Source organism: Ptiloglossa arizonensis, chromosome 3 (genome assembly GCF_051014685.1).
Source record: "Ptiloglossa arizonensis isolate GNS036 chromosome 3, iyPtiAriz1_principal, whole genome shotgun sequence".
Classification (NCBI taxonomy): Eukaryota; Metazoa; Arthropoda; class Insecta; order Hymenoptera; family Colletidae; genus Ptiloglossa; species Ptiloglossa arizonensis.
The window spans coordinates 8890750-8916228 of record NC_135050.1 but is presented as its reverse complement, the minus strand read 5'-3'; the positions used below and the strand labels follow the sequence as shown (position 1 = coordinate 8916228).

The window sequence follows — 25479 nt, the reverse complement described above, 5'->3', positions numbered from 1 at the left end:
GCTATTTTTGGAGAAGTGTATTTTTTTGGACTTTCTCCAATGTATGGTTACGTAGCTTCCCCATCGCTGCCTTAGTAGCTAATTACGGGCGTCATAAATCAAGGATTTCTGGAAGTCACCCCGTACAAGGCCCAGAGGACTGCAACCAATGAGTCACAGGTAGCGGGCCTGAAGGAAATTCTGCTATATTGTCAAACTTTCGATTTTCCCGCCTTAGCACCTCGCAGCTTTCGAATAAACGCGCTAAGAACGCATGGATTAGACGAGGGTGAGGGAAATTTTAGTTGGAAAGGAAAACTCCTTTTTCTACGTGTACGTAGATGTTAACTTATGGAAGTTCAGGAGTGGTAGAAAAAGTTATTCTAAACGCTTCATCTCGTTTTCCGCTAAAATTAAAGCGCGATTCGTACATTCAGAGCTGAACACGTATTTGCTTCAAATCATCGACCTTTCGAATCATTGCGTGATATTATTGTCTGTACAAATTTAAACAAAGTGTAAAAATCAGCTACGGTGACACTTAAACCGAAACTGTACTGTTGAGAGACTTGGACCGTAATTGCTGAATCACCGCTTCGCTTAAAAGGATAGTGACGTAATAAATACTTAACGAATCAGTGGCAAAGTATGATCTATCTTGTGTAATATTTTCTATGTAATTGAGAATCCCCTTGTTAGATTCAAAGAGAATCCCAACGAAAGTAAAGAAAAAATTTGAAAATATAGTTGTACCCAGAAGAATTCGTCTTAGAAAATATCAAAAGGATAAAATGTGTTCTAAACCTATGATACATCTTATAATACCCTTCTACGAATATTATTTTATGTTCTTACTTACTTATTTCGATTTGAACGCGGTCGAAGAGGCGCCCCTGGCTTCAATTTTGCGTTAGGGTACTGAGCCAAATACGTCATCATCGACATTTCATCTATATTTGGATTTACCATTTCTTCCGGTTTAATAAGCTAGAAAAAAAGAACGACAACGTTAAAATGACATTATTGTTCTCGATACATTCCTTCTCAACTATTTCTGCAACTTATATTTACGTTACGCTAAGGTGAGAAACGACAAAAACTCTTATACTTCTACTTGATTTTAAAATAAAACTTTTCAACGATATTTTTTTCTGTCGAACAGTTCACTAGAGTGTTCGAAACTTATTAATGAACAAACGTTTGGTATATAAATGTAGGAGTATGAATAAAACACCCTAGGGATGATCAAAATGGACGTTCGGATATGCACTGAAGATAAAACGGACATCCTTTGGGTGTACAATGCTATTATGGAGAGTAGAAGAAGCGTTCGATGAATAAGATACAATTATAGTACAGTAAACCACTGATAAAACGTGTCGTGTCTACGCGGAATTTTTTAGGGAAAAACAAAAAGAAATTTGTGCTTAACGCTAAGTTTATGGACATTTCTTGCGTCAACTTTCTTGACGTTTATCAGAGAGAGACAGGTATACCACATAGAGAATTATTAAATTAGAAAGCTCGAAGAAAATGAATTTCTCAATATATTTGTCTTGTTAAATGGATTAAAGTGTGTAATAATCTCCAATAAAAGAAGAGATAAATAAACGGATGGAAGATCGTTCAAAAAATTCCCAACCATCAAAAGTGTCAGCTAGTAATAGAATAAGAGGAGACATCAAAAACCAGAAGATCATCTACAAGAGCAAGCTCTTGATCTAACACCTTTCAACACTTTCTCTCAATGCCCGGGAAGATGGGAGCAGTCAACAATAAGTCTTGGGGGGAAGGCTAGTTCTTCCCCCCAAGAGTACAAAATGAAAGCTGCATCAGTGATGAACAATGGAGGCTGTAGGCGGCTACGAAATTGGGGCTCATGGCCACCCATTCGTGTGGTTATCCAGAAAGAAGGACAACTGGACAGTGTAGCCTTCCCCAACTCACTGGCGTCCCAAAAACAGGATGTGGAGAGGGAAATGGTAAACTTTCCCTTCCGACGAAGACACGAAGTGCAAAATGCCCCCACGAGGGGACTTTTAGCGGGTATACTCAGTGCCCAACACTTCTAAGTTTGGGGAATCCCACACTTCTCTCGACTCTGCTCTAAAATGCCAGAGAGTCTTTGGAAAAAGAAAAAGATCGAGATCTAATGTCGACGATGGAGTACAATCTGGTGGCTGTTGAAGGATCGATTGTGCGTTTTGCCGCAAGATTAGCGTGTTTTGCAGTATAGAGTTCCACGTTTTACTCAAACAGTCCAATGTTTGGGGGTAGGGAGGACCCCGTTTCTTCGTCGAAATATGGCGGCATTTAGCACTCCCCTTCCCATATTCCAACGTCGAGACGTCCGGTAGAATCATGTCGTGCTACCCTGCCACTCTTCTTTTCAAGAGGTCGCTCAAAAGAGAGGTCATGAGCTCCAATCGCATGACCGCCCGTGGTCTCCTCTCTGGCACGAGGACAGGTGGTTCGTTATATTCTTGGGGAGAGAAATCAGCTCTCTCTCCAAAATAAGAGATAAGAGATAAGACTCGTTATCGATGCCTCCAACCTCCAGCAGAGAAATAAATACATGTTCGCAGAAGGAAGCCGTGGGCATCCAGTTTCTCTCGCTACCAAGCGTGAATCTCATCATGCCCAGAGATTCCTTTCAGTTACATCTACCAAGGCACGGTGTTCACCCGTCCAAGTGGAGCACACTCACACGGTGTACTGCCCCAGAACAATGTCATCGGCACGTTGTTGCTTCTTTTGTTATACGGTGCAGGTACTGCCCTCAGGTAGATCCAGCGGAGGAAGCTCTGACAGGACTAGCCTCATAGAACATACGATCCTAAAACCGTGGGCAATCGATGAAACCAGCCGCCTATGGACCAGGTGCAACAGTGTCATGTTACGTCGGGGGACGGCTAGGTCGCTTGCCCAAACTGGGGCCCTATATAGGGCCGACCATGACTGTGTAGAAGCGGTGGACCTGACCGCTCGAATCCCACAGATTATTGAGGAGCCACCCCAAAGCACCAACTATTCTCTTCGACCAAAGCAACCGAAATATCTCTCAAAAGGCCAATGGTTGTCGAGAATCAGTCCCAGATATTTCATCCGGAACTTCACCTCAACACTGACTTCATCCACCAGGATCAGAGGATCGAACTTTTGAATCTTTGAACTTTTCCCAACGATTAAACCAACCGTTTACATCTATCAGGATAGTTCTAATGTATATTTAACGGATCCAGGTTTCGAAGGTGTTGAAGCATATTTTAAAAAGGAAAATGATTATATTTTCTGTATGCGACTGAAATATGTCCAGTACGAAGAATGTGGAGTGTTTTAAATAATTCGATCGAAATTTTCCGCTTGTGAGTAACGCAAGGTACTCTGAGTTTAACTGTTGCTGTAAGTAGACTTGTTGTAGCGAACGAGTTTCAAATGCAAGTTCCAGAATGAAACTGTTCATTGTAATTATTATATTTTGTTTCTCTGTTCTTGTATTTTCTGTGATACTCTGTACTCCAAAGAGATACTATTCCATTTTTTTTTTTTTTTTTGTTATAACATAAACCTGCAATATTTATTAAACTCATTAGAACATTAATCAAATATTGTTTATGTAATATAAATAGGTGTAGGATTTTTACCAGTTGTTGAAGAAACGTGATGACGATTAAGCTCTTCATTTCGTTTATATAATAATAATTTACGTTCATAACTATTAAATATATTAAATTTACTTTCATCGGCGAAAATTATATCATTTCACCTTTATCAACATATTGTTGATTTCTTCTTTATCAACATATTGTTTTGCAAAAATTAATCTTTTCTTGCCATTCATCTCGTTTATATACAGTTTCTTACGTGTCACTCTATTATTATATCCATCTGTTTTCAACAACTGACGTATTCTATCCGCAAGAACTTTCTTTCCTGTCTCTTGGAATACCTTAAAGGAGTTGTCGAGCTCTTTTAGTGTTTTCTTCAATTTTTGTTGCAGCCAATTTTGTTGCCTTACTTACAAGAGACATCACTTAAATGTAAATCACCAATTTTAATGAAACCTATACATAACGTAATTTTTAAAAAAATATCTGACTCGTATTTTTTTTTTTTATCTGCTATGATGCATATCTAGAAGATGAAATCAGCCCTCAAAGTTCGAGGAGAAAAACATTTTCCTCAATATCTCGAAAATGATGAGACCTAGAAAAAAGTTGTTTAAATAAAAATTACGCACTTTTGAATAACGAATTTAACCTTCCAAACAGTATTGTAAAGCATCAATTTGTTTAAACAATATGTTAAAAAGTGGTAATTTTTATACTTTTTTTTTTAGAATTGCAATAAAATGTTCGTGGTACACATTTTACACGTGATAACACATTTATGTATTCGTCATTTTTTTCATAAAATACCATTATTGTGATAATTTTGTAGAATAATTTTTATACTATATTTATTCCAAAAAATAAATCGTGTCCACGATTGTATTGTCAATGGATTGTTGAGATCTACAAGGCAAAGACAAAGCACGACCGTGTTGGAAATATTTATAATTACACGTAATTAAAAGTTCTTTGAAAATGATTCATATACCATATGAATTAAAATAGTCCGAATACGACTTAATTTGGTCTTATTTCCAATTCATTAATAACACTGTCCAACAAATTGAAACTTTTTTGCCTTTCAATAACCACCCGATGATCCTTATAGACCCTACTCCTAAACAAAAATCTGGAAGCCATATTGTTCTATCACCCCCAGTTTTAAAAAACGCAAGGGTTTGTAAAAATCCAGAATTTTCATTGTAATTACAAAATTTGTAATTTTCATTGGCCTTAAAAGATAGACGAGGATTTCTCGAATATGGTGTTATACAATATATTGATTATTTTTAGTCCTAAATGGTTGTAAATCAATGGCAAAATTTAAAAAAGTACCAATGTGCATAATTTCTACGAACAATATTTATATTTTTATGAAAAGTTCTTTATCTAACACGAAAACCCTGCCCAGGATTGGATTCTATCATTTTTGAAGAAAAAACTTCCCGCTAGAAAAATTAGAACGATTTATATTTCGTGCAGACTGAGATAATACTCGTCGAGAATGCATGCACAGCGTTTTGACACCATGCAATCCACTACTCGCTTGTCTTCCTATGGGAGACCGATGGGAGCGTTCAATGGGACACCCACTTTATGTAAATAATGTTTGACTTGTTTTAATACTTCAGTGTGCTGTCGTTTTTTTCGTTTCACATATTTCTGTGGATACCAATCACCAAACTATGAAGTTCTTTTCAAACAATTCCAATAGACAAATTCCATTGAAAATTGTTGTTTCTAAACTCTTTGAACTGTTAAAAGTAAAGAAAAAATGTAATTAAAATTTATTATTACCTATAACATCTGAAATAGAAAATAACAATCACTAACTTCTACACTGCCTGAAGTACACGATTCGTCGACAAATTTTCAAAAGCGAACCACTATTGAAAGACAATATCCACAAAGAAAAGACAGAAAATCTAATCAAGTTTTTAAGAGAAACCAAGCTACTGTTCAAAAATTACACGAAATACTCTACTGACTAACTCAGCAATTGATGCGACCTCAAATCCCTGAACAAAATTAAATTTGTTTGTGTTTTACGCGACGTTGATTAGAACGTAATTATTTATTTATTAGAACGCAGGAAGTAGGTGTGATCGTACAAACCTGTGGTATATTGAGCCAATCGTCAGCCAATCCCATCGCCTCGGAAGCATTTTCTATAGCATTATTTGGATTCCAATCTTGCCAATCTGGGCACAGACCTGGAGCAACAGCATCTACGAGAGCACCAACAGCACGCCCGTCGTTCCAATTGGAAGTAAAGTTGGAAATTGGTATATCTGGTAGTTTTGATTGAATCCAACCCATTAATCGTTGCTTCGGTGTTGAACGTTTACCGGGTTCGTCGTAGTCTTCTCCTTCCCACATTGGTATGGAAATGGAGTAGTGAAGAATCAACGTCCATATTAATCCAAGGATTAATTTCAGTTTGCTGTCGACTATATCTGATGAATCTGCGAAATACATAAAAATATATAAGTAGTTATATGCTGAAAAAAAAAACTTAAAATCATTGTACGATATTAGTTTGTCCTTCGATGGTAGTAGTTTTTTTTTTTCCGTTCGAAGACATCAATATCTTCCTAATTCCAGTATCACCAATATCCACCAAAACAAGATTTCATATCTTTAGACAAGACTAAGATACGCTGCCCCCCGCCCCCCTTACGATATTCAATCTCATTCTAAATTAGTACTATCGAATCTAGGAATCTCTCGTGCCCTTGCCTCTATTTCTTCACATGGGAGAAAGCTATTGTATATTGTTAAAGAAACTGTGCAACGTTAAAGAAGGAACCATGACAAATCAGTGTCTCGTTACTGATCTATGGTGATTATCTTCTTAATGTCACGTACTATCCATGCCAACGAGCAACATAGGAAGCTTGATTATTATTATTTATTATTCAGCTACAATTATTTATTATTTGTTTTTCGCCCAAGTATAATACAAATAAAAAAAATATTTTCGTTACAAATGAAAAATAAGGAATAAGTTATTTGTAAAATTATATAAAGGGATTCTTATTTAAACAAAAATGTAATTATTATTTACAATTGAAACGTTAATTTTATTTGTTATTTATTATTTGAATAAATGTTTGCCAAACTTTAGCCCCGATTAAACTCATTGTTAATTCCAGATGTAAATTGTCAATTTACGGAAAGAAGTGACGCAGAGAAGATATTCGTACTCGACATTTAATACAGTTATCCAACAATGCAAAAAAGCTTACGAAAACTTGATTCGAATGAACAATACAGTCACAATAATATGGATCCCCTCGTAGGTATAGACACGAAAAAGTTAACAGAACAGCTAGAGAAATAGCCTACCTCTTGACGCAAAAATTAAATAAATCTGGAATAAAGAATGGAAAGATCACGTCAAGTCCCATTTATTAACAACCCAAGACAACTTCTTCACGGACAATTCATCAGGTTCCTTATTAAGACATGACTACATAGTACTATCCACAAATGAAAAATAGATGGTTGGTTCATGTTTCTAATAAATTACATGACATCGACATGACATAGACATCGTTAGTTTTTACTTTATTAGGTTGTTCGGAAAGTCATTTCGTTTTATTTTTAGTGAAAATGAAACACGATTTTTTTAGAGTGTACAAATATTTTATTAAATTATATATTCTCCATTTTGGAAAACGAATTGACTTTCCGAACAACCTAATAAAAGGGCTGTGACTAAAAGTTATACAGAGTTACACCATATGGATAATGTTTACAGTAGGACAAATTTGGGAAATAGTAGAATTGAAAAATTCTTAAAATTTTGCGTAGTAAACGAAATACAGACTGATCCGGAAATGGTTGTAACGGATTTGTAAATATTTAATAATGACATATTTCCGAGACTCGAATTTGGAAATGAAGAGTCTAAATACATACGTGGTAATAAAATGTCCTTTATTCTCATCGACTCTAATCAAACAAATTTTTTTGCAACATGACTGATGTGCGAAAAGCAAACAGATTTTCGAGCAGTTTGTTTGAAAAACAGTAATAAGGCGACTATAAACTGTGAATCATCGCTTAAAAAGCGTAATTAATACTTGACAAGTTTTGTATATTTATGAAACTGATGCACAAAGTATCTGATAAAGTTGCAGATTAAGAACGATCTCACCGATTTTTTTGAAATTTGAATGTTACAAAGGACGCAATTTTGTACAACTTCTACCTTTGCGTATAATTATACGCAATTATTATACCGGTCAGCTTTAGTTTTTGTGAAATCGCGTTCTTTATAACATAATCAAACTTCATAAAAATTGACAAGGTCATCCTTAATCTTCAACTTTACCAAATATTCATCGTATAGATAATAAACGAGAGAAAACCTACAATTATTCATCATTTGTTTTTCGCCTAAGTATAATACAAATAGAAAAATATTTTCGTTACAAATGAAAAATAAGGAACAAGTTATTTGTAAAATCATTTAAAGGGATTCTTATTTAAATAAAAATGTAATTATTATTTACAATTGAAACGTTAATTTTATTTGTTATTTATTATTTGAATAAATGTTTGCCAAACTCGAGCCATATGCTGAAGCGCTTCAATTCGGAGCAGTTAGGCGACAAGTGTCATTGTTACATAGAGTATGCGACAGCTGCAGAGTGCAATACAGTCAATAAATATTGGAAACTCAATCATTGTCAATATCATTAATTTCTTAGAATATTTCTTTGGTACTACATTATCATACACTTCTTTCATTCGAAAAAGACATAGAAACGAGAATGGAAATCGAAGAAAGTTGTTGAATTTTTAATCAATAGTTTGTATTGTTATGCAATATTCAAAAAGAATTAATTTATCCGAATAGCGTATGCCACGTCACTTGTTCGTATTGAAGGTTGGTGGTAAGGAATAGGGAACAATATGTTCCCAGAAATAAGTTGGCAGCAACGCTACTATGACTGCACGCCGGATCCGCGATTCAAGCAAATAATCGTTAAAAAAAGCAATGGAATTTTTGAAATTTGAAGATACAAGAGTATCATTTATGGTAGCGATTACAAGGAAATATACTGGATCGCTAATGTCCATTCACTTACATTTATTTCGAACTTACCCGTATTACAGAATAATACTAATTACACGTATATAATATATATTCGATTCGTGTAACAGTTCATACAACCAAAGGTGTATTGTATTTTACGGATTATCTAAAAATATTCCACTCGTCTGTAACCGTGAGAGTATCTTTGGTCGACTCGATCGTGGCTTCTTTTCTATAGTTTTCGTATTATTTTTGCGTTTTGGTTATTGTAACAATGTCATTGGTCAACGTCAGTGAGCGCGGACTAAAATTGTTAGCACTAAAATTACAGATGTACAAATCTTTTTTCAACTTTCACATTAACGTATTTACTCTATCATTCTTTCGTAATGCATTAATAGAAATATTTAAATCGCACATTACTTACGGTATATATGCTATAGTGTACTATAGAACATAGAACATAGAACATATAGACTGTAGAATATATACCGTTTTTGTTACTGTATCGTTTTTTTGAAAAAAATTTTTATGCAAAAATTAAGTACATACACACTTAGTTAAGGGAATAGGTGCCATTTGGAGTGTAAAATAATTGTCTTTTTTTTATACCGTCGCAAAAGCTTGTAATAATTTCTGAAAAACCTGGTTGAGTCACACACAGCGCATTAACTGTTACAATCTGCAGGTATAAATTCATGCTGACTGACGCAGTAACTTCTATATTTGGAATATGACTAGCATAGAGATCCCTTTTTACGAATATCGAATATTTCAATTCTTCAAAGATCATACAACTCTAATACATATCTGCCTATCTATACTTATTTGTATTTTTATATATCGATCGTTTAAAATAATTTTTACGTGTAGGTACAATGTACGTATATAAACTCTCGAAGTTTAATTAACAAAAGAACTTTTGAAATTATTTCTGTTTGTTGTGCAATTATTAGGCACGCGTAAAAGTGAAATAAATATATTTTGTGGTCTGATGGATCTTAAACTAATATATGCAAATCTACATACAAAAGTATTTTGAATAATATTTATGTTGCGACTGAAGCATTTGATTAACCGATGAAAAAAGATATCTGTAAATAACCACATAATGCGTTTTTCTCAAAACGTGATATTTCAAACTTGTTTCCAGCCAATCTGGAGGAAAAATGATTCATAGTATTGACTTGCAATTTTATCACAATACTAAAACCATATTTCTTTCTACAGTTAACCTCGGAACTGAACAATTTCTTTTAAGATTATTCTTTCTGCGACGAACTTAAAAAAAATATATATATAAAATAAATTTTTTTCTTCCTTAAGTAGTATATTATTTCTGTCACAACTGAGTTTTCACAGTTTCTTAGATTCGTGGTGTAGTTATATTAATAATACAACGGATTGGATTCTAAACTTCGATAATTTGAACCGGAGTAATTTTAATCAAAGAAAAAACGTCCATCCATACTCGTTTGGTTCGCGGTTTAGCGGCGCGAACATCCGCTGATACCGCACCGTTCGGTGCGCGGTAAGTGGTAAGGAGCAGGAGTAAAAATGAATATGCAGGCTGCTGAGTCCCCTCAACTTAATTGATTCGGCGTTGAGTATGGTTGACATTTGATCGCGATTACTTTATTCGCGAAAGATAGAAACTAATTAGACCGTATAAAAAATTTTACGAGAACCGAGACGACGTGAACTGAGAGAAGTAAATCCAGCGACGCGGAACAGAGTGCGATAGTGCACGAACGAGTAAGAGAGCGAGAGAGAGAGAGAGCGAGAGAGGAAGAATACGCGAAAGAGCGAGAAATGCTGCCCGACGGACGAGCTTCGAGAAAGGTCTTTTCACGCGGCCGATTTGCTCGTTCGGCGCCCCGATGACTCCACGGGTGACTATTCGCTACTCTGGCCAGGTTCTGTGTGCGGTTCGCCGAGGCTCCTCTATGAGACTGCTGACTCGAGGCTTTTCTGTTCGCTTGATAGATCGCGACTGCTTTAAGACTGCGTCGAGACCGTTTGTCGCCGCGTGAGGAATTTGCTTCGTTGCATAGAAGGTGGACGTGACGAAAATTGATTTCTACGCGGTTCCGGGATTACGCGAGCTTTTTCATCGCGTAGCCCAATGGTCAACGGTGCGTGCCGAACCCAAGCAGACGCGTGTGTCGCTTTGTACACAACTCGCTCTTTCTCTCTTTCTCTGTCTCTCTGTGTGTATGTATGAGTATGTGTATGCGTGTGTGTATGCGTATGCGTATGCGTATGCGTATGCGTATGCGTATGCGTATATGTATGTGATGGGTATGTGTATGCGATGGGTATGTGTATGTGATGGGTATGTGTATGTGATTGGTATGTGTGTGTATGTGTATGTTTTGACGTTCCGAAGTAGACAAAGGCAAGACCGTAACGGTGTGACCCTTAGCGACAGTTTCGAGAAAATTCAACGGAATATTATTGTAAATGAGAGTTTGTTTTGATGCGACCTTGTCAAGGATTCGCGATCACTGAACGAAATCTTTAGAGTGTACCGTTGCCGAAACTTCGAGAACTGAACGTTTCCGAACGTTGACTTTAAACCGGCTGGATCGAAGTTTCGAAAACGGAACAATCTATCCGATGAAATACTGCTGAAGCAACCGCTACACGAAGAGAAAACCTTACGTCTATTTCGAATGATACGCAAATTGGAACGTAGGGAAACTCAAAGGTTTTTGTTTGGTTACGAGAAACACACGTGATATCGATCATTTTTTTTTTACAGGTGAAGGCATAGAACTAATACAAAAGTAAAATCTATTTTTTTATTGATTTTCTAATGGAGCGTTTCAAGATGAATACAATGACCTATAATTGAAGGTCGTTGAAGGTTACACAAGGTCAACCTGTAATGGATTTTCTATTAATCAATAGCTTTGTTGGTAAATAAGATTTTACTAAAGAACATATCATCTTTTTGTCGTCTCCGTAGTGCCTATTCGCAGTATTGTACACGATTTTGAAAATTATTGTCACTCTTGATGAAACAAGATACGGAACGAATGAAATATGCTGAAATTGAGTATTCGCAAAATACTTTGTCGATTAGTACTATTTTCACGTTTAAACTGTCTTGTATTAAGACATGGATTTAGTGTTGCTCCGTTTAAAATTTTCGTTACAATTTTATCACTTATTTTTTGGACTCTCTGGTTTTTATTATACACTCTGTCTGTTTCTTGAGAAGTTTTTACTTTGGTTGAAAAAACAATGCGAGAGATGGATACGATTGAGAAATTTTTCAATATAAAAACGTCGTGCTCTTATAATTTGACAACGTACATAAAAATCATATTGACTTCCTCTTTTTTTCTGTAACACATTTCCTAAGTCACGCATTTTAATCTATAGATAAATTCGAACTAAGTAATAAGCACGCGTAATGCTATGCGTGATTCAATGTTTATTTACGTCCAATGATGCGCTTAAACAATTACAAGAGTGGTATACCGACAAGCCGGGAAAACACGAAATTATTTGACGAGTGCCTTGAAACAATTTATTTACCATTAAAGTTGACCTTGTATAATCTTGAATGACCTTCAATTAAGTGTCATTGCTCTATCAAAATCTAAATAAAAACAGGTTCGATTTTTATATCTTCTTTCCAATTTCACTTACAAAAAAAAATCATTAATGTCACACTACGTACTCAAAATCAAACAACTTTTGTTTCATACTTTTCTCTCTACAATTAAAAGCGTACAAATTATTCAGATGGGTTGTTTTAGATACCTCGTCCTGTATTTAAAGTATTTACAGTAATTTTATTTTAAAAATTTCATCAGTACCTAACTATGAAATTACTTTAAAAAATTGTTCGAAAAATTGTTCGAGATAATATTTAAAAATTTTTTTTTCACGTAGAATCCAAATTGCAATAAAAAATACCATATTGCATTCAAAAAATTCGACTTCTGATACGAATATCCCATTTTTGGTCGATACTGGAAATATAAACTACTACCATTCGATACAGCGTATCCGAATTAGTTAATAAAATCTAGATTTTTCATAACAACCATTCCACTCCATTTTAATGGGGACAGATAACATGAGAGATATACATAGTATTTACAGTACATTTATTGTAAACACGTAACACCGATATTAGTGTAGTTGACCGAATGTTTCAAAATACTGTTAAATTACGAAAAATAAGTAAAGCATGACAAACATTTTTTCCATTCCTTTAAAATTTGACACGAGCCCCGCCTTTAATATTCATCATAAATATTAAAACAATCGTTATCGTACTTAATTAATTTTCTACATCTGTAATTTGGAGCAACACTCTCACAAACGTTAAGATTATGACACATTTTAATTCAAACGTGTAATCATTATGGAACGTGTAATCTTTATATTATTTCTAAAAAAAAAACTGTTAAAAAACCAAACACCAACATGCTGTCGGTTAAACATTGAGATAAAAAGTTTCGAGTTTCTATTTATATTAGTAAAAAAAAATTCTTCGTATTTACAAGCGAATAAACAGGAGCAAGTAATTTACTTGCAAAAATTAAAGTGAGATTTACGTTTCAATCTTTAATACCGGCACAGATGCATCGCATGCCTTTATAAAAAAAAAATGATTGTTCTATCTCGACCATTGCTAAAAAATACATTCAATTTCTATGTCCCTTCAACTTTCTCCACAAAAGGATATTGCACTTTCAGGCACGAATATTGACAATACTTAGCAAGAAGAAAACCGTCACTCACCGATATTAACGATCCTTATTCCCTCATCGTCTAAAAACTTCAAAGCCACTGACACATTCTCCAGTTGTTGCGATCTGAAGGTCGGCCTCTGATTGTGCTTTGGGAGTTTCTTCTGCGCAAGCACCTCGATCAAACTTATCAGTCTAAGTCCATCTGACAAATCGCATTCCAAATCGCCAATGTGTTTGTTTATTACTTTCAACCTCTCGTTTGCCCACCGCGTGAATGTATTCTGTTGAATTCGTTTCCATTGAGCATCCTCGACCAAATCTCGTTCGAACATCTCGTCCTCCTCCTCGGCGTTTTCGCATTTGACTGACTTATCGTTCTCGCACATTTTATCGGCCGGTTCGCTCCTACGGGACGACATCGGTATGGTGAGCACGGTGGTGGTGGAATTTACTTTGTGTGCGTATACACTCTGCGCAGTACACCTCGCCCCTTCCCCACTACATACACTTTCTCTCTCACTCTCTACCTACCTACTTACATACATCGAGGCTCGTCGACTCGCTCTCACTTTTCCTTCTTTATTTTCCTACTGTGTTCTATTTTAGTATGTTAGACCTATATTTGGTATGCGTGTTCATAGAAAATATGATTGCATGTCATAAGCGTTAAAAATATTGTACATGTGAATTTAACAGCTGCAAATATACCCTAGTGAATATATACACGTGATTTTTGTATGTGTAACTATGTTAAGACTCTATACATTCTACATATTATCATGTTTTTGTAAATATGAATATTAAAGTGACAAAAATACACAATTGATGTACATAGTAATATTCTCTAAACAATAAAGACTTGCGAGCAAACAGTTCGTATACATGAGAAATTTTCTAAAAATAATAGAACTGTTTAAGCTATTTACGAAAAAATTACTCCAAAAAAAAAAAAATGACAATAAGGGTCATTTAAAATTGTACATTTTACAGTTCATTTGCTTTTTATCTATAAAATGTAAAAATTAAACCAAATAAATGAAACTGATACAAGAGAAAATAGTTTTAACATATATTTATTCAAAAATTCTATAAGTAACAAATAAATGAAACAAATTTCATAACTGGGCATAGAACTTACATATAACCGTATAAAACTTACAATTTGTGCATCATTTGTAATTAATGTTACATTTGATTTACACATGATTTCTTAAGTCTGGAGACTGTGGAGACGAATATAATACTTTCGCACAATGATAAAGCAAATATTTTTACACGATCCGTGTTGCATGTTTCAGATCGTTATTTAGACAAAATTTAAATGTTTTTAGATTGTATACCTACACCGATTAAATTTTAAGTACACTTTCGATTCAATTTTAAATTAAAATTGTGAAATACTTATTTTTGTCCAATATCCCAATTTCTCCATTTTACCACTTAGTATGCACCATTATACCATACGGACAGATATTTCCTTTGCCGCGATTAAAAGTAGCTGCCCTTGTATATTAGCACGTTAAGTTTCAACGAGCTGTGAATATCGTGACGTATGTTACAAACAATTTTGTAGAAGTGCAATTGTGTGTTTCCACGATTATAAAGCGAACCTTAAAGTTTGGACAAAGTGCAAACGTGAAGTTTTCTGTTAAATTTTTAAAAAAACCTGTCGTAAACACCTTTAAAACGATGTATCGAGTTTATGACAACGACGCCATGAATCGAACTGAACGCTCCGAGTAGTACTCGTGATTAAAAATCGTTGAACGTTTCTCGAAGACGACAAGAACTCTGGAAGACCAGGCACCAGCACAACTCCAGAAACCACAACGGTTCAGACCACATCTCCGACATTCAGTAACAGTAAACAAAATGATAAAAAGCGTTCGAGGCATAGAAGTTGAGATCATTGCACTTATGTAGGAAGGTACTTGATGCACATAACTCGACAGGAATCAACACCCCTCCTGATCCGAGTGGGTGACCGAGTAGTGAAGTCCCAGATGAGATATCTGGGACCGATCCTCGAGAACCATTGGCATTCTGAGAAGCATTTTGGCTGCCGTGGTTAGAGATAATAATCGATATCTTGGGCCAACTCTTCCCCCATCTGCAGGGTTCGAGCTGCCAGGTTCTCTAAATGGGCATGGTCCATTTAGTAATTCTATACAGAGTCTACGTTTAGGTACAGCATGGATTGTTCTATGAAATGGCGATTGTCCTATCGAGGCTTCCTCCGTTGGATCTGCTTACGAGCTCGCACGTGGCTTGCTACAAGAGCCGTTTGTACCGGCGAGACGTGAGGTTGAAGCCCTCAAGCCTCAGGTACACGCTGCTTCAATGGTACAGCGGCTAGCCCAGCCCACCGCCGTCACCGGACCATCAAAGCTGTCCTGTCAAAGTGACTGGGCAGAGGTTTCGGTAGCCTCACCTACCGGACGGTGCAGGTGCTGTCCGTGCACAGTTGCTTCGGGCAGTACCTGCACCGTAGAGTAAAGGAAGCGACGACGCGCTGCTGGCATTGTGCCGGCAACCAGGACACGGCACAGCACATCGTGGAGATGTACCTCGCTTGAGCGGGTGAACACCGTGTCCTGGTGAATGTAATTGCTGCTCAACTGTCGCTGCCGGGCGTGGTAAGGACCATGCTCGGTAGTGATAGAAACTGGATGGCCGTAGCCTCCTTCTGCGAACATATAATTTCGCCATAATCGTTTATTAATAAAACGTTTGTAAACTCGGTCCGGTTTCTTTTCAATCACACCTCGTAAGTATAATATGATTATTAAAATTTGCGTACGTATGATTATAATACGATTAACCGATCCCAATTTACCCATACTCTGCGGAGAAATATCTATGCCTAATACTAATCACCAAAATACGTTTTCTCTCTGTAAAACGTACCGAATCGTCCCCATCGTTATTTATATTTTTCTGTTCGATACGACCGTCGACTCGAGCAGCTATGGATTTAAAAACCGGTTGACTAAATTTGAGATCGGCACCATACGTGTATCGGTGCAACGATCACTAATGCAAATTGAAAACTTTTTTTGTCAATGAATTGCTCACGTAACTGAACTGATCGAGAAAAGGAAAGGAAAATTGAATGAAACAAATGTTGCCCTCTGAATCACTCTTTCTGATCGATAAGTCGATAAAGTAGGTAGATATCATTATCTCCAGTACAATAAACAAATTACTTAATGTACTATTTTAATCAATTGCATCACAATCGCTTCACCGATTTGCAATATGAGTGATCGCGTTCTTTCTGGACGAACCCTCGGTCAAGACTTGAGCCGCTTCTCTATAACCCATGTTTTTTTATCGGATATACCTATATACATATGTATTACTTTAGATAACCTATCATCGTCTCAATATTCACTTAATACAAGATGTGATTCAACCGATCTTAAACTCACGACAATTGAGAAATCAATATCTTTTAATTCAGAAGATTTCCAATTACGCCCAAACGCTATCAACAATTTTGCTAACAATAACCACATTAAACAAATGGACTGTTATAGCGTAAAAATGGTTCCTTTCTAAGGAACATACGTGGCCCGGGAGAAAAAGTGGGCATAAAACTATTGTGCTGCCAATTGCTCGCTGGTTCAAAACGCTACGTCAAACATACTTTGCCCTATCGATAATCGATAACAGATACACTATGATTTTAGTTCATACTGTTGCGACGAGACGAATCCCCCAGATTTACTGGTAAAGAAGGATTCGAACCTAACTCGAGTTGGGAGCTGTCAAAGTAGTGATGGATTGGTGAGAATCGCAACAATCGCTAATCCCAATTAACAATTTAACTTTATAAAATATTCCGAAGTGCAACGTAGTAAAAGAAGATTTTATTAATTTCGATCGTAAAACGGACAGAGTAATGGTATGGCAAGAGATTGATTTCAAAATGCAAACTGCTTTATTCGAGCGTTTGGTAGGCTTATATATAGACTGTTATCCTATTAAAATGATCTAGAAGTGACTTAGGAGGTTCACATCAGAGAGATTCACACGGTCGAGTTCTGGGCAGTTTACATCAAGGGGCTTCTTAAAATTCATATCAGGAAGCATCACACCTTCAACAACTACCAACTGATCACCCTCAGAGTCACCGAAGAAACTAGCACTTCAGCATTTTTAAGAACTGCAGGAAATAGGGATGATGCAAATCTTGGTTGCTCGTTTTGGAATACAACAAAATGCATTTGAAATTCTATCTTCTAGAAATACAATGTCAATTCCCCACATGGTTAAACCTAAATCCAGTTGGAATTAGATGTATAGAATGTTTAGGATAGGCTCACTATGGATGTGCTGGAGAAGATGAAAACATTATGTCTGTAACATGTGCAAATAGATATGTCTTATTTTATCTTGTATATGAAAAATTGTCACTACAATGGAAATTATTTTTTAATACATTTTATGTTAAGTTTTATAAGTTTATTTTAATATATTTCAGTAAATAGATGCTATACTAATTATAATTTTTTTTGTAAATATATTATCAATGAATAAAGTATTCTGTAATAATTTTTCCTTAACCATCCCATCTTGCCCCATATTAATGTCCTCATATTAATGTCATAATCGCTTTTGTCATTTCCAGAAATAACAGTTTCTTCTATTTTATTAAAACTGAAATTGGAATTCATAATCATCTTTTTCTTTAAATCTTTTTTACTGAACCATACATTTAAAAGGTCTTTCTCTGAAAGTAAAAAAGATTTAAAGAAACAGATGATTACTGTTTCCAATAAGTTTCAATTTAAACTAGTTTCGACTTAGAATTTTGATACTTTTCAACAAAAATTGATTGTTAATATCTAGAAATACATAAGTATATGAATTGTATAAAAAGAACAAAATGTAATTAAACAAATATGAAAATGAGAATACTTACACTCGAGTGTGTCCACTCGTTAGAGAATACAGATCAAATAAAAAAGTATCAAATCTAGAAAATGTTAAAAAGTAGTTTTAAAATGTATATTAAGCCCAAATAATAAAATAAATTGTGGAACATACATTTGGATTATTCATAAAAATTAATATTTATTCTTCTTGCTTAAAAATGCAAGAAAAAAAATAAAATACAAATATGAGAAGAGTTTAGAATAAAATTATAAAAATATTGCGTTCAGCAATTTCCATGTTTATATATTGTACTTTATACTTATGTATTGTAAGTATTGTAAGATAAATATCGTGTACCTACATATCTAGGTTCACAAAACTGTTGTAGTATATAAGTATTTTGTGTTTCTCAGATAAATAATATTTCAGGACCATAAATACAACACACTTACCTTTTTTAATAATTATTTTAAATGTATACTCCTTTTATCTTTTTGTAACTTTATTTATATTTATAACCTTTTCAAGTTATTTAATATAATTTTTTCTTCTCATTTTTATGCGAAAAAACAAACGTTAATTTTTAGAACGTTTTAGACTGAGATTTAATGTATACTTTAAAACTATACTTTTCAACATTTTTTACATTTTACCCTCTTTCATTTTATCCTCCTTGACTATTGTATTCTCGTTTTCATATTTACTTAATTTTGTTCTTTTGGTACAATTTATTTACTTATGTATGTATTTCTAAAATTCTCGATCGGTTAATAAAATCATTTTAAATCTGACTCCATTTTTCTTGTAAAATATGGAATAAGTAATCCTTCTTTGAAGATAAAGACCTTCGTACACGAAGTTTTAACTCGAGCCACATACAGTTCAACTAGGTTAAGGTCAGGCAGCTAAGATGACCAGTCTAAAACACGTAGTTCTCCGAATCTAACCATGTTAGGATCAACTTTGATCAGTGTTTTGTCTCATTATCGTGTTAACAAATCAGTCTAAAGACATTTAATCTTCAACACAGTATAAAGTCTGTTCTAGTATTGTTTGTAAGCAGTACATATGTTACTAGGAATAGACACTACAAATCAACATTACACCTTAATCTTAAACTTGAAAATAAAATAAATTCCGAATGGGCATAAAATGGCTATTAGTAAATTAATTTTTATTTTATTGTTTAGTAAATCACGATGATTTTACGTAATTGCTAAATCTGACGCAAATATAATAATAAACTTCAATAAAGGAATATCATAAAAATATTATATTGTACTTATTTTTAGTGATCAAATTCTTTCAATTTTAATATTAGGTGAAATTGATATATGAAAATATGCTCAGAAAAATAAAATAAAGAAAAATAATTTAAAAATAATAAATAAAATTGCATAAAATTTTATTTTTTTTTTTATATACTTAAAGTAAGATATCCTTGAAAAGTTTGTTCTCGAATTATATTTTGTCATCATGTGTATTGACATGTGATGTATTAATTTTAATAATACCAATAAATTGAAGATTCTTACTCATTTAATTCGTGTTACTAACAAGAGAAATAAATTTATTGTCATGATTTAATTTTATGTATTAAAATTTAATGAATATAAATGGAAAATACATACGATTGAATTACAGAAACTGAGATTTCTTATTCCATTTGCTTATGCGCTGTTTCCTTATATCCAAATACCTTCTCCTATCGATGTGTTCGTCAGATGATATGATCTATTTTAACTACATTTTTCCGAGATTTTCCACTTCGTGGACCATTTTTCAGTTTTATGACCAACTCGGAATAGTAAATGTCAGATAACTACATAAAAAATGGAATTTAAATCAGGCATGGCTAATTTTTAGATCTAATACGGTAAAAAAAGAAAACATCGATGAGATAAATTAAAACGATAAAAGTTTTTTACTTTTGGTTCTTTTTAAATGAAATTTCTACCATTGTATTTGTGAGAATTTTCTAATTAAAATATAATTTGAATTATAAAGTATTATAAAATAGAATTACGTATTTAAAAGTTTCATTAAAGAAACATGTTTTAAGCGTCTGAACGAGCCGGTCAAATGGCGAACTAGATTATTGTTGATCCATGCTAAATTTGCATATTCGGATATTGTATGATATGGTGTTTATAAGATTTTATTATCTTTATAGTAAATTAGATACATTTGGAAAATATACATATATTTGTCATTTATTTAAAATAATGCGGATTAAAATTGACCCGGCACCATCTCAACAAGTGCGACCACCTTCAAGAAAATTATATAAAAATAATAAACAATTAAAGAAAATTACATACATATTCACGCTTAATATTATACCCCCAATCTTCCTTAGCAACAAAAAGCAACAAAAGACTATTAATTAACTAACAAAACCAATTTTAAAAAAAGAATGTTACTACACCAACACTAACACAATACTTTTTAACACTTGTATCAACTTTACACAAAAATAAAAAGGTTCTGATCTCCAAGGTACCACAAACTTTTGAGTGTATGCGGTTCCTTTGACAGATTGAGGTTAGGAAATCTGTCACTCGTTGTACGACATAAAATATCAATAACCATATTCAATTACAGCGTTATGAAATTATGATTAGATTACCCAGACCAATCAAATAAATCAAACTCTATTTCTTATTTTCAATAAAAAATAATATATATTAATAAAAGTTCATAGAACATTTGAAATTTAATTCTTAAAAACATTCCCAAAACTTACAAAATGAATATTTTTAGAACATCTGAAATTTAATTTTCCTATAAGAAATTTAAACTATCTATGTATAAGATTTATCAAACGAACGTTCTTGGAATATATGAAACTTATGTCCTAGAATCTACTTAATAATTATGTCTTTTGAATCTACAGTGCTACCTGAGTAATGACCCTAGTCTCTCTTATAAATCGTGTAAAATGATGATGAACTATGCAAATCGAATATCGTTTGAAAACCATGACCTCCACTATTTTTTAAAGAAAGTTGTATTAATTGTTCAAAAGTCTTTCATTTATATTGAGTTTCCGCAAATGGTACTTTTACCTCCCATACATTTTTGGGAAAACCAACAACAAGAGTCGAATAAAACTCACTTTCAAAAATGGCAGAGTTTGAACGTATGAACTGGCAAAATCGGCAACCAGATTATCGGACCACATTTTCTCTCGAATAATTTAATAGGAGCATCGTACTTATATTTTTTGTATCGCTACAAACTTCATTTTTTAATATGACGAAACACGACCACACTTTTCCAGGTTGTGAAGAACTTCTTAAACCAGAGGTATAATTGTCGAATTGGTCAAAGTAGAACTGTTGCATAGCCCCCGAGAACGACAGATCTTACTCCTTTAAATTTTCATTTATCAATCAGTGGAACTGATCAGTGAACCGATGATGGAGTCAAGTGAAACAAATAATTTATGTTCAAAATAATTAAAATCGCGATCAATTAAAAAATAATATCATTCAGGCATTTGAAGGAGTTAAAAGATCGAACACATTATTTTCGGTTCACGCTTCGTCAATTTATCGAGCAAGAGTTTGTCTACAACAAGGAAGACGTTTTTAACATTTCTAAATTACTAGAATAAATCCATTATTAAAATTGACGGTTTAACATTAATTATAATTATATCATATCCTAAACAATATTGTTTATAGATGTAAGCAACTACGGGAATTACGGATTAGACCGGACGAATGAAGCTTTGACTAAGTGCACATGTACCAATATATTTTTAAACTCGATTTTTTTTCAAATGAAGCCCTTGATTGTACGAAAAAACTTTATTCTATATTTTCAGTTTTATTTTATGCGAGAAATCATCCCCTTGCCTGTTGCGAACACCCTGTACACCATGTATAATAATATTGCACATATTAAGTCAATTAAAGGTAGTCTGATTTATATCGCATTTGAACTCATTTTAGTTTGATTCTTTAATCAGAAGAATTTGAAGGATGCATTGGTACTATTTTTAGAAAGATAACATGAAAACCACGGAAAGTAAAGTTTTGAATCTGGCGTGATTATTTTTTTATCATAGCGGCATCTTTTTGAAGTGCTGAGACTCGTTTGTCGCAGTTTGATGCTTTAGAGCTACATATATCTATCTCAATTCCTTCTGTTTTATCATTCTCTTTCTTTGTCGAGCAATGTTTGAATTCAGTTCTACAAAAAATACGCTAACCTACACACGAAACTTTCACTGTTGAATCCCAAATCTTGTGAAAGTTAATCATGCATTACTGTACATCGTATGTGATTCAGTTGAATATTTTATTTTGTGTTACATCGTATATTATATTATATTATATTATATTATATTATATTATATTATATTATATTATATTATATTATATTATATTATATTATATTATATTATATTATATTATATTATATTATAGTATATTATATTATATTATATTAGTTATATTATATTATATATTATGTTAGATATGAAAAATACAAATTGAAAAAAAACTTAATGAAATATATCGATGAAAACATAAGTTCACTCATAAAATTAAATGGTGCTCGTATCATCATTTTTCAAATTAAGGCACAATTTTGATTTTAACTGGAACAATTACAGATTTAATCAAATGCTTACTAATGCATTGAAGACAAAATGGCATAATGCAAATGATCTATTAATAGCAATCTCAGTGGAACTGCTCAGAATGGAAGAATAATTGGAAAAACCAATTATTTGTATGAATTCTTAAATTCAGAAAATGTGCCGCGTAAAGTATAGCTAACGATCAAGATACTAGTTAGATGCAATTATGAAGAGTTAAATTCTATAATAAATATTAATATAAACAGTGTAAACCCTACTCGCGTAAGGCGACACCTTCAACCCGATAAAACCTATTGATTACAGAAGAAAGTAAAATATAGGCGATAAAGTTAAAAGTTGGAACCCTTTTTCTTACAAACGTAGGTGTTATTATTGTAATATTTTTACTCTTAGATAGATATTTTACTACCTTATTTACAAGGCGAAATGGAACTTCCAGTAACGTTATACTTGTTTTCACTGTACAAATTCTAGTTCAAATTTCTTCACACTTTTCCACTCGTAACACACTTCGCTGCAACGGTTAAAACATAAAGAGTAGCAATTCTTTGAACTATTCGTTGCAATTTACAAAGGTTTACTGACGTTTACTGCCACCGAATTTGGAAGAGAGGGAGAACGTACCGAACGAACTCCAAGAATAGTTCGCTATCCCCTCATCTTCAATACCCTCCCACTCTTCGAGTACAAAATTATATATATACACGGTGATCTGTCTGTTTCTCTCCTCATTCTTTATTCTTCTACCTCTGCTTCTATTATCCAATGCAACTTAGTAATTTTTTCATTTAAATCCTTTCCTTTGGGTCATAGTATTCGTACCTAGTAAACACGTTTTACCTACCAAAATACGCATACATTGAGATTGATTACAGAGTCTAAAAGTAAATCAAACTAACTCTAAGTAATTCTAAAGTGTTTGAGTGACCATGAATAAGTAAAGTAGCCACTGCAGAAATTGTAACTTACATAGCAGCATCTATAACGTTCCGCCCACAGTATTCTATGTGGCATGTCGGTATGAATCACAAATACGATCCATGATTCATGATCGCTGGTTCATGACACAGCTACCGTTAATTGTAAATTAAAACACACAGTCATAGAAGTCCTTTAACCGAACAATCTTACGGAATTATTCACAAATGCTAAAAAGTGTATAATGATTCACAATGAAATCATCCGATACCGTTTATTTTTATAATTTTGTTTGTAGGATATTTTTACATAAACATGCAACTGTTTTAACCTGAACAGAAACATTCTACGTATCTTGCGATTGTATGTATAGTACAGTTTCCTTAAAAACAATTAAAAATTAATATTTTTGGTAACACGTAGGAAGAGAAACGTCGGACCAGCAATTGTCGATCTATTTTTATTTGTAAAATATAAAAATTAACTTAAACATTACATAAATTTAATACTTCGTCGAATATCCTCTACTATTTTCTACAGTCATGAGTGTCATATTGTTTGCTCAGTATAATCGCTTGACATTTTTATCCATCCTGTCAACAACGCATTTTTTGAGTCTTGCTCACTTCTAATACGATATTGTTGAAGTCTATATGTACTCGATCCAATGAGACGAGTCAGCAGATATAAACAAATTGTATGTGATCGACGCATGGGCAAGGTAAGACCGAACTCACATTCTGTCTTTTTCTGTCACACGAAGACTGGTCTCGTCGAACCGACTATAGTTTCTAATTTCAACCATACATTCTCGATTACGTTTAAGTCCGGAGATTAGGGTGGAGGTTCGATGACTTCGGAGAAATTGCAAAGCAACCATTGTTCGACGGTTGCAGCCTTATATTTCGAATCGTTGTCCTGATAATAACGCGAAATCTATTTAAAATGCAGTCACGTATCGTTCATAAAACCAAACGAGAAATTGAGAATGGGTCGTTGCGACGATTAGGAGTCTTACGATACGATTGGTATCAGGTACCTCGGGTTCAGGTATCAGGTACCTAGCCAGACCCGTACTGCACCAAGCATAACACACTGCAGCTCCTGAGAGGGTAGGGGAGCACTTGGGGCTGAAGTTTATTTAATACCACCCTGTATAGGCGCCCCCATGAATCTTGTTCGAGAGACTAGAGAAGCTCCTTTCAGCTCTGGAACTTAGGCTCGTTTGACGTCTTGTAGAGTTACGCACACCGCACGGTGGGACTCGTACAGGTCAACAGCTCTTGCGCACGCATCATCGTTTCTAGCTCAACAGCACACGCGAGTGTCTAGCGTCAAGCCTGTGCAGGGAATCCCCGTTTTTCTCGAGCTCACCTCGAGAGGTAGGGGGAGTGTTTGGAAGAATTCCCCCACGTTAAAAAAATAATAAACGAGGCGTTTCTGTGGTCGTCTGAGGACGATCACCGTAGTGGTTTAATTGATAGGTGTTGGACCTGGAGGTTTGAGGCGGGAAATCGCACACTCTCTCCTTATAATCTTTGTTCTGTATTGAAAATGTACAAAAAAATAAACTAAAAATATTTTGTTATGAGTGTAAATTTCAGAAAAAGATTACAATCGCACCATGTTATGTTAATTGTTTTAACCTTTTGCACTCGAGGCTTCTTTGCTACCAGAAACCGACGCTTTGAGAAAATCCTTTAAGTTGTAAAATTA

The 25479-nt window shown here is 34.1% G+C and overlaps 2 protein-coding genes across 5 annotated transcripts in view; both read right to left on the bottom strand.

Moving 5' to 3' along the window:
- Positions 1-23410, bottom strand: part of Cher (filamin A protein cher) — a 91741-nt gene extending 68331 nt beyond the window's left edge. For all 4 annotated transcript variants that reach the window (XM_076307762.1, XM_076307764.1, XM_076307763.1 and 1 more), the window contains exons 1-4: positions 23255-23410; positions 13402-13757; positions 5706-6055; positions 839-966 (exon numbers count right to left, since the gene is read on the bottom strand). In XM_076307762.1, coding sequence (XP_076163877.1) covers positions 839-966; positions 5706-6055; positions 13402-13738 — 815 coding nt within the window. In that variant the 5' untranslated portion in view covers positions 13739-13757; positions 23255-23410. The remainder of the gene's footprint in view (positions 1-838; positions 967-5705; positions 6056-13401; positions 13758-23254) is intronic.
- On the bottom strand, positions 1738-4398 carry LOC143144520 (uncharacterized). The gene is made up of 2 exons (XM_076307020.1): positions 3624-4398; positions 1738-3547 (listed from the first exon to the last, which is right to left on the bottom strand). The coding sequence occupies exon 2, from the start codon at positions 2340-2342 to the stop codon at positions 2019-2021; it is 324 nt and encodes a 107-aa protein (XP_076163135.1). The 5' UTR covers positions 2343-3547; positions 3624-4398; the 3' UTR covers positions 1738-2018.
- Positions 23411-25479: the final 2069 nt, after the last annotated feature.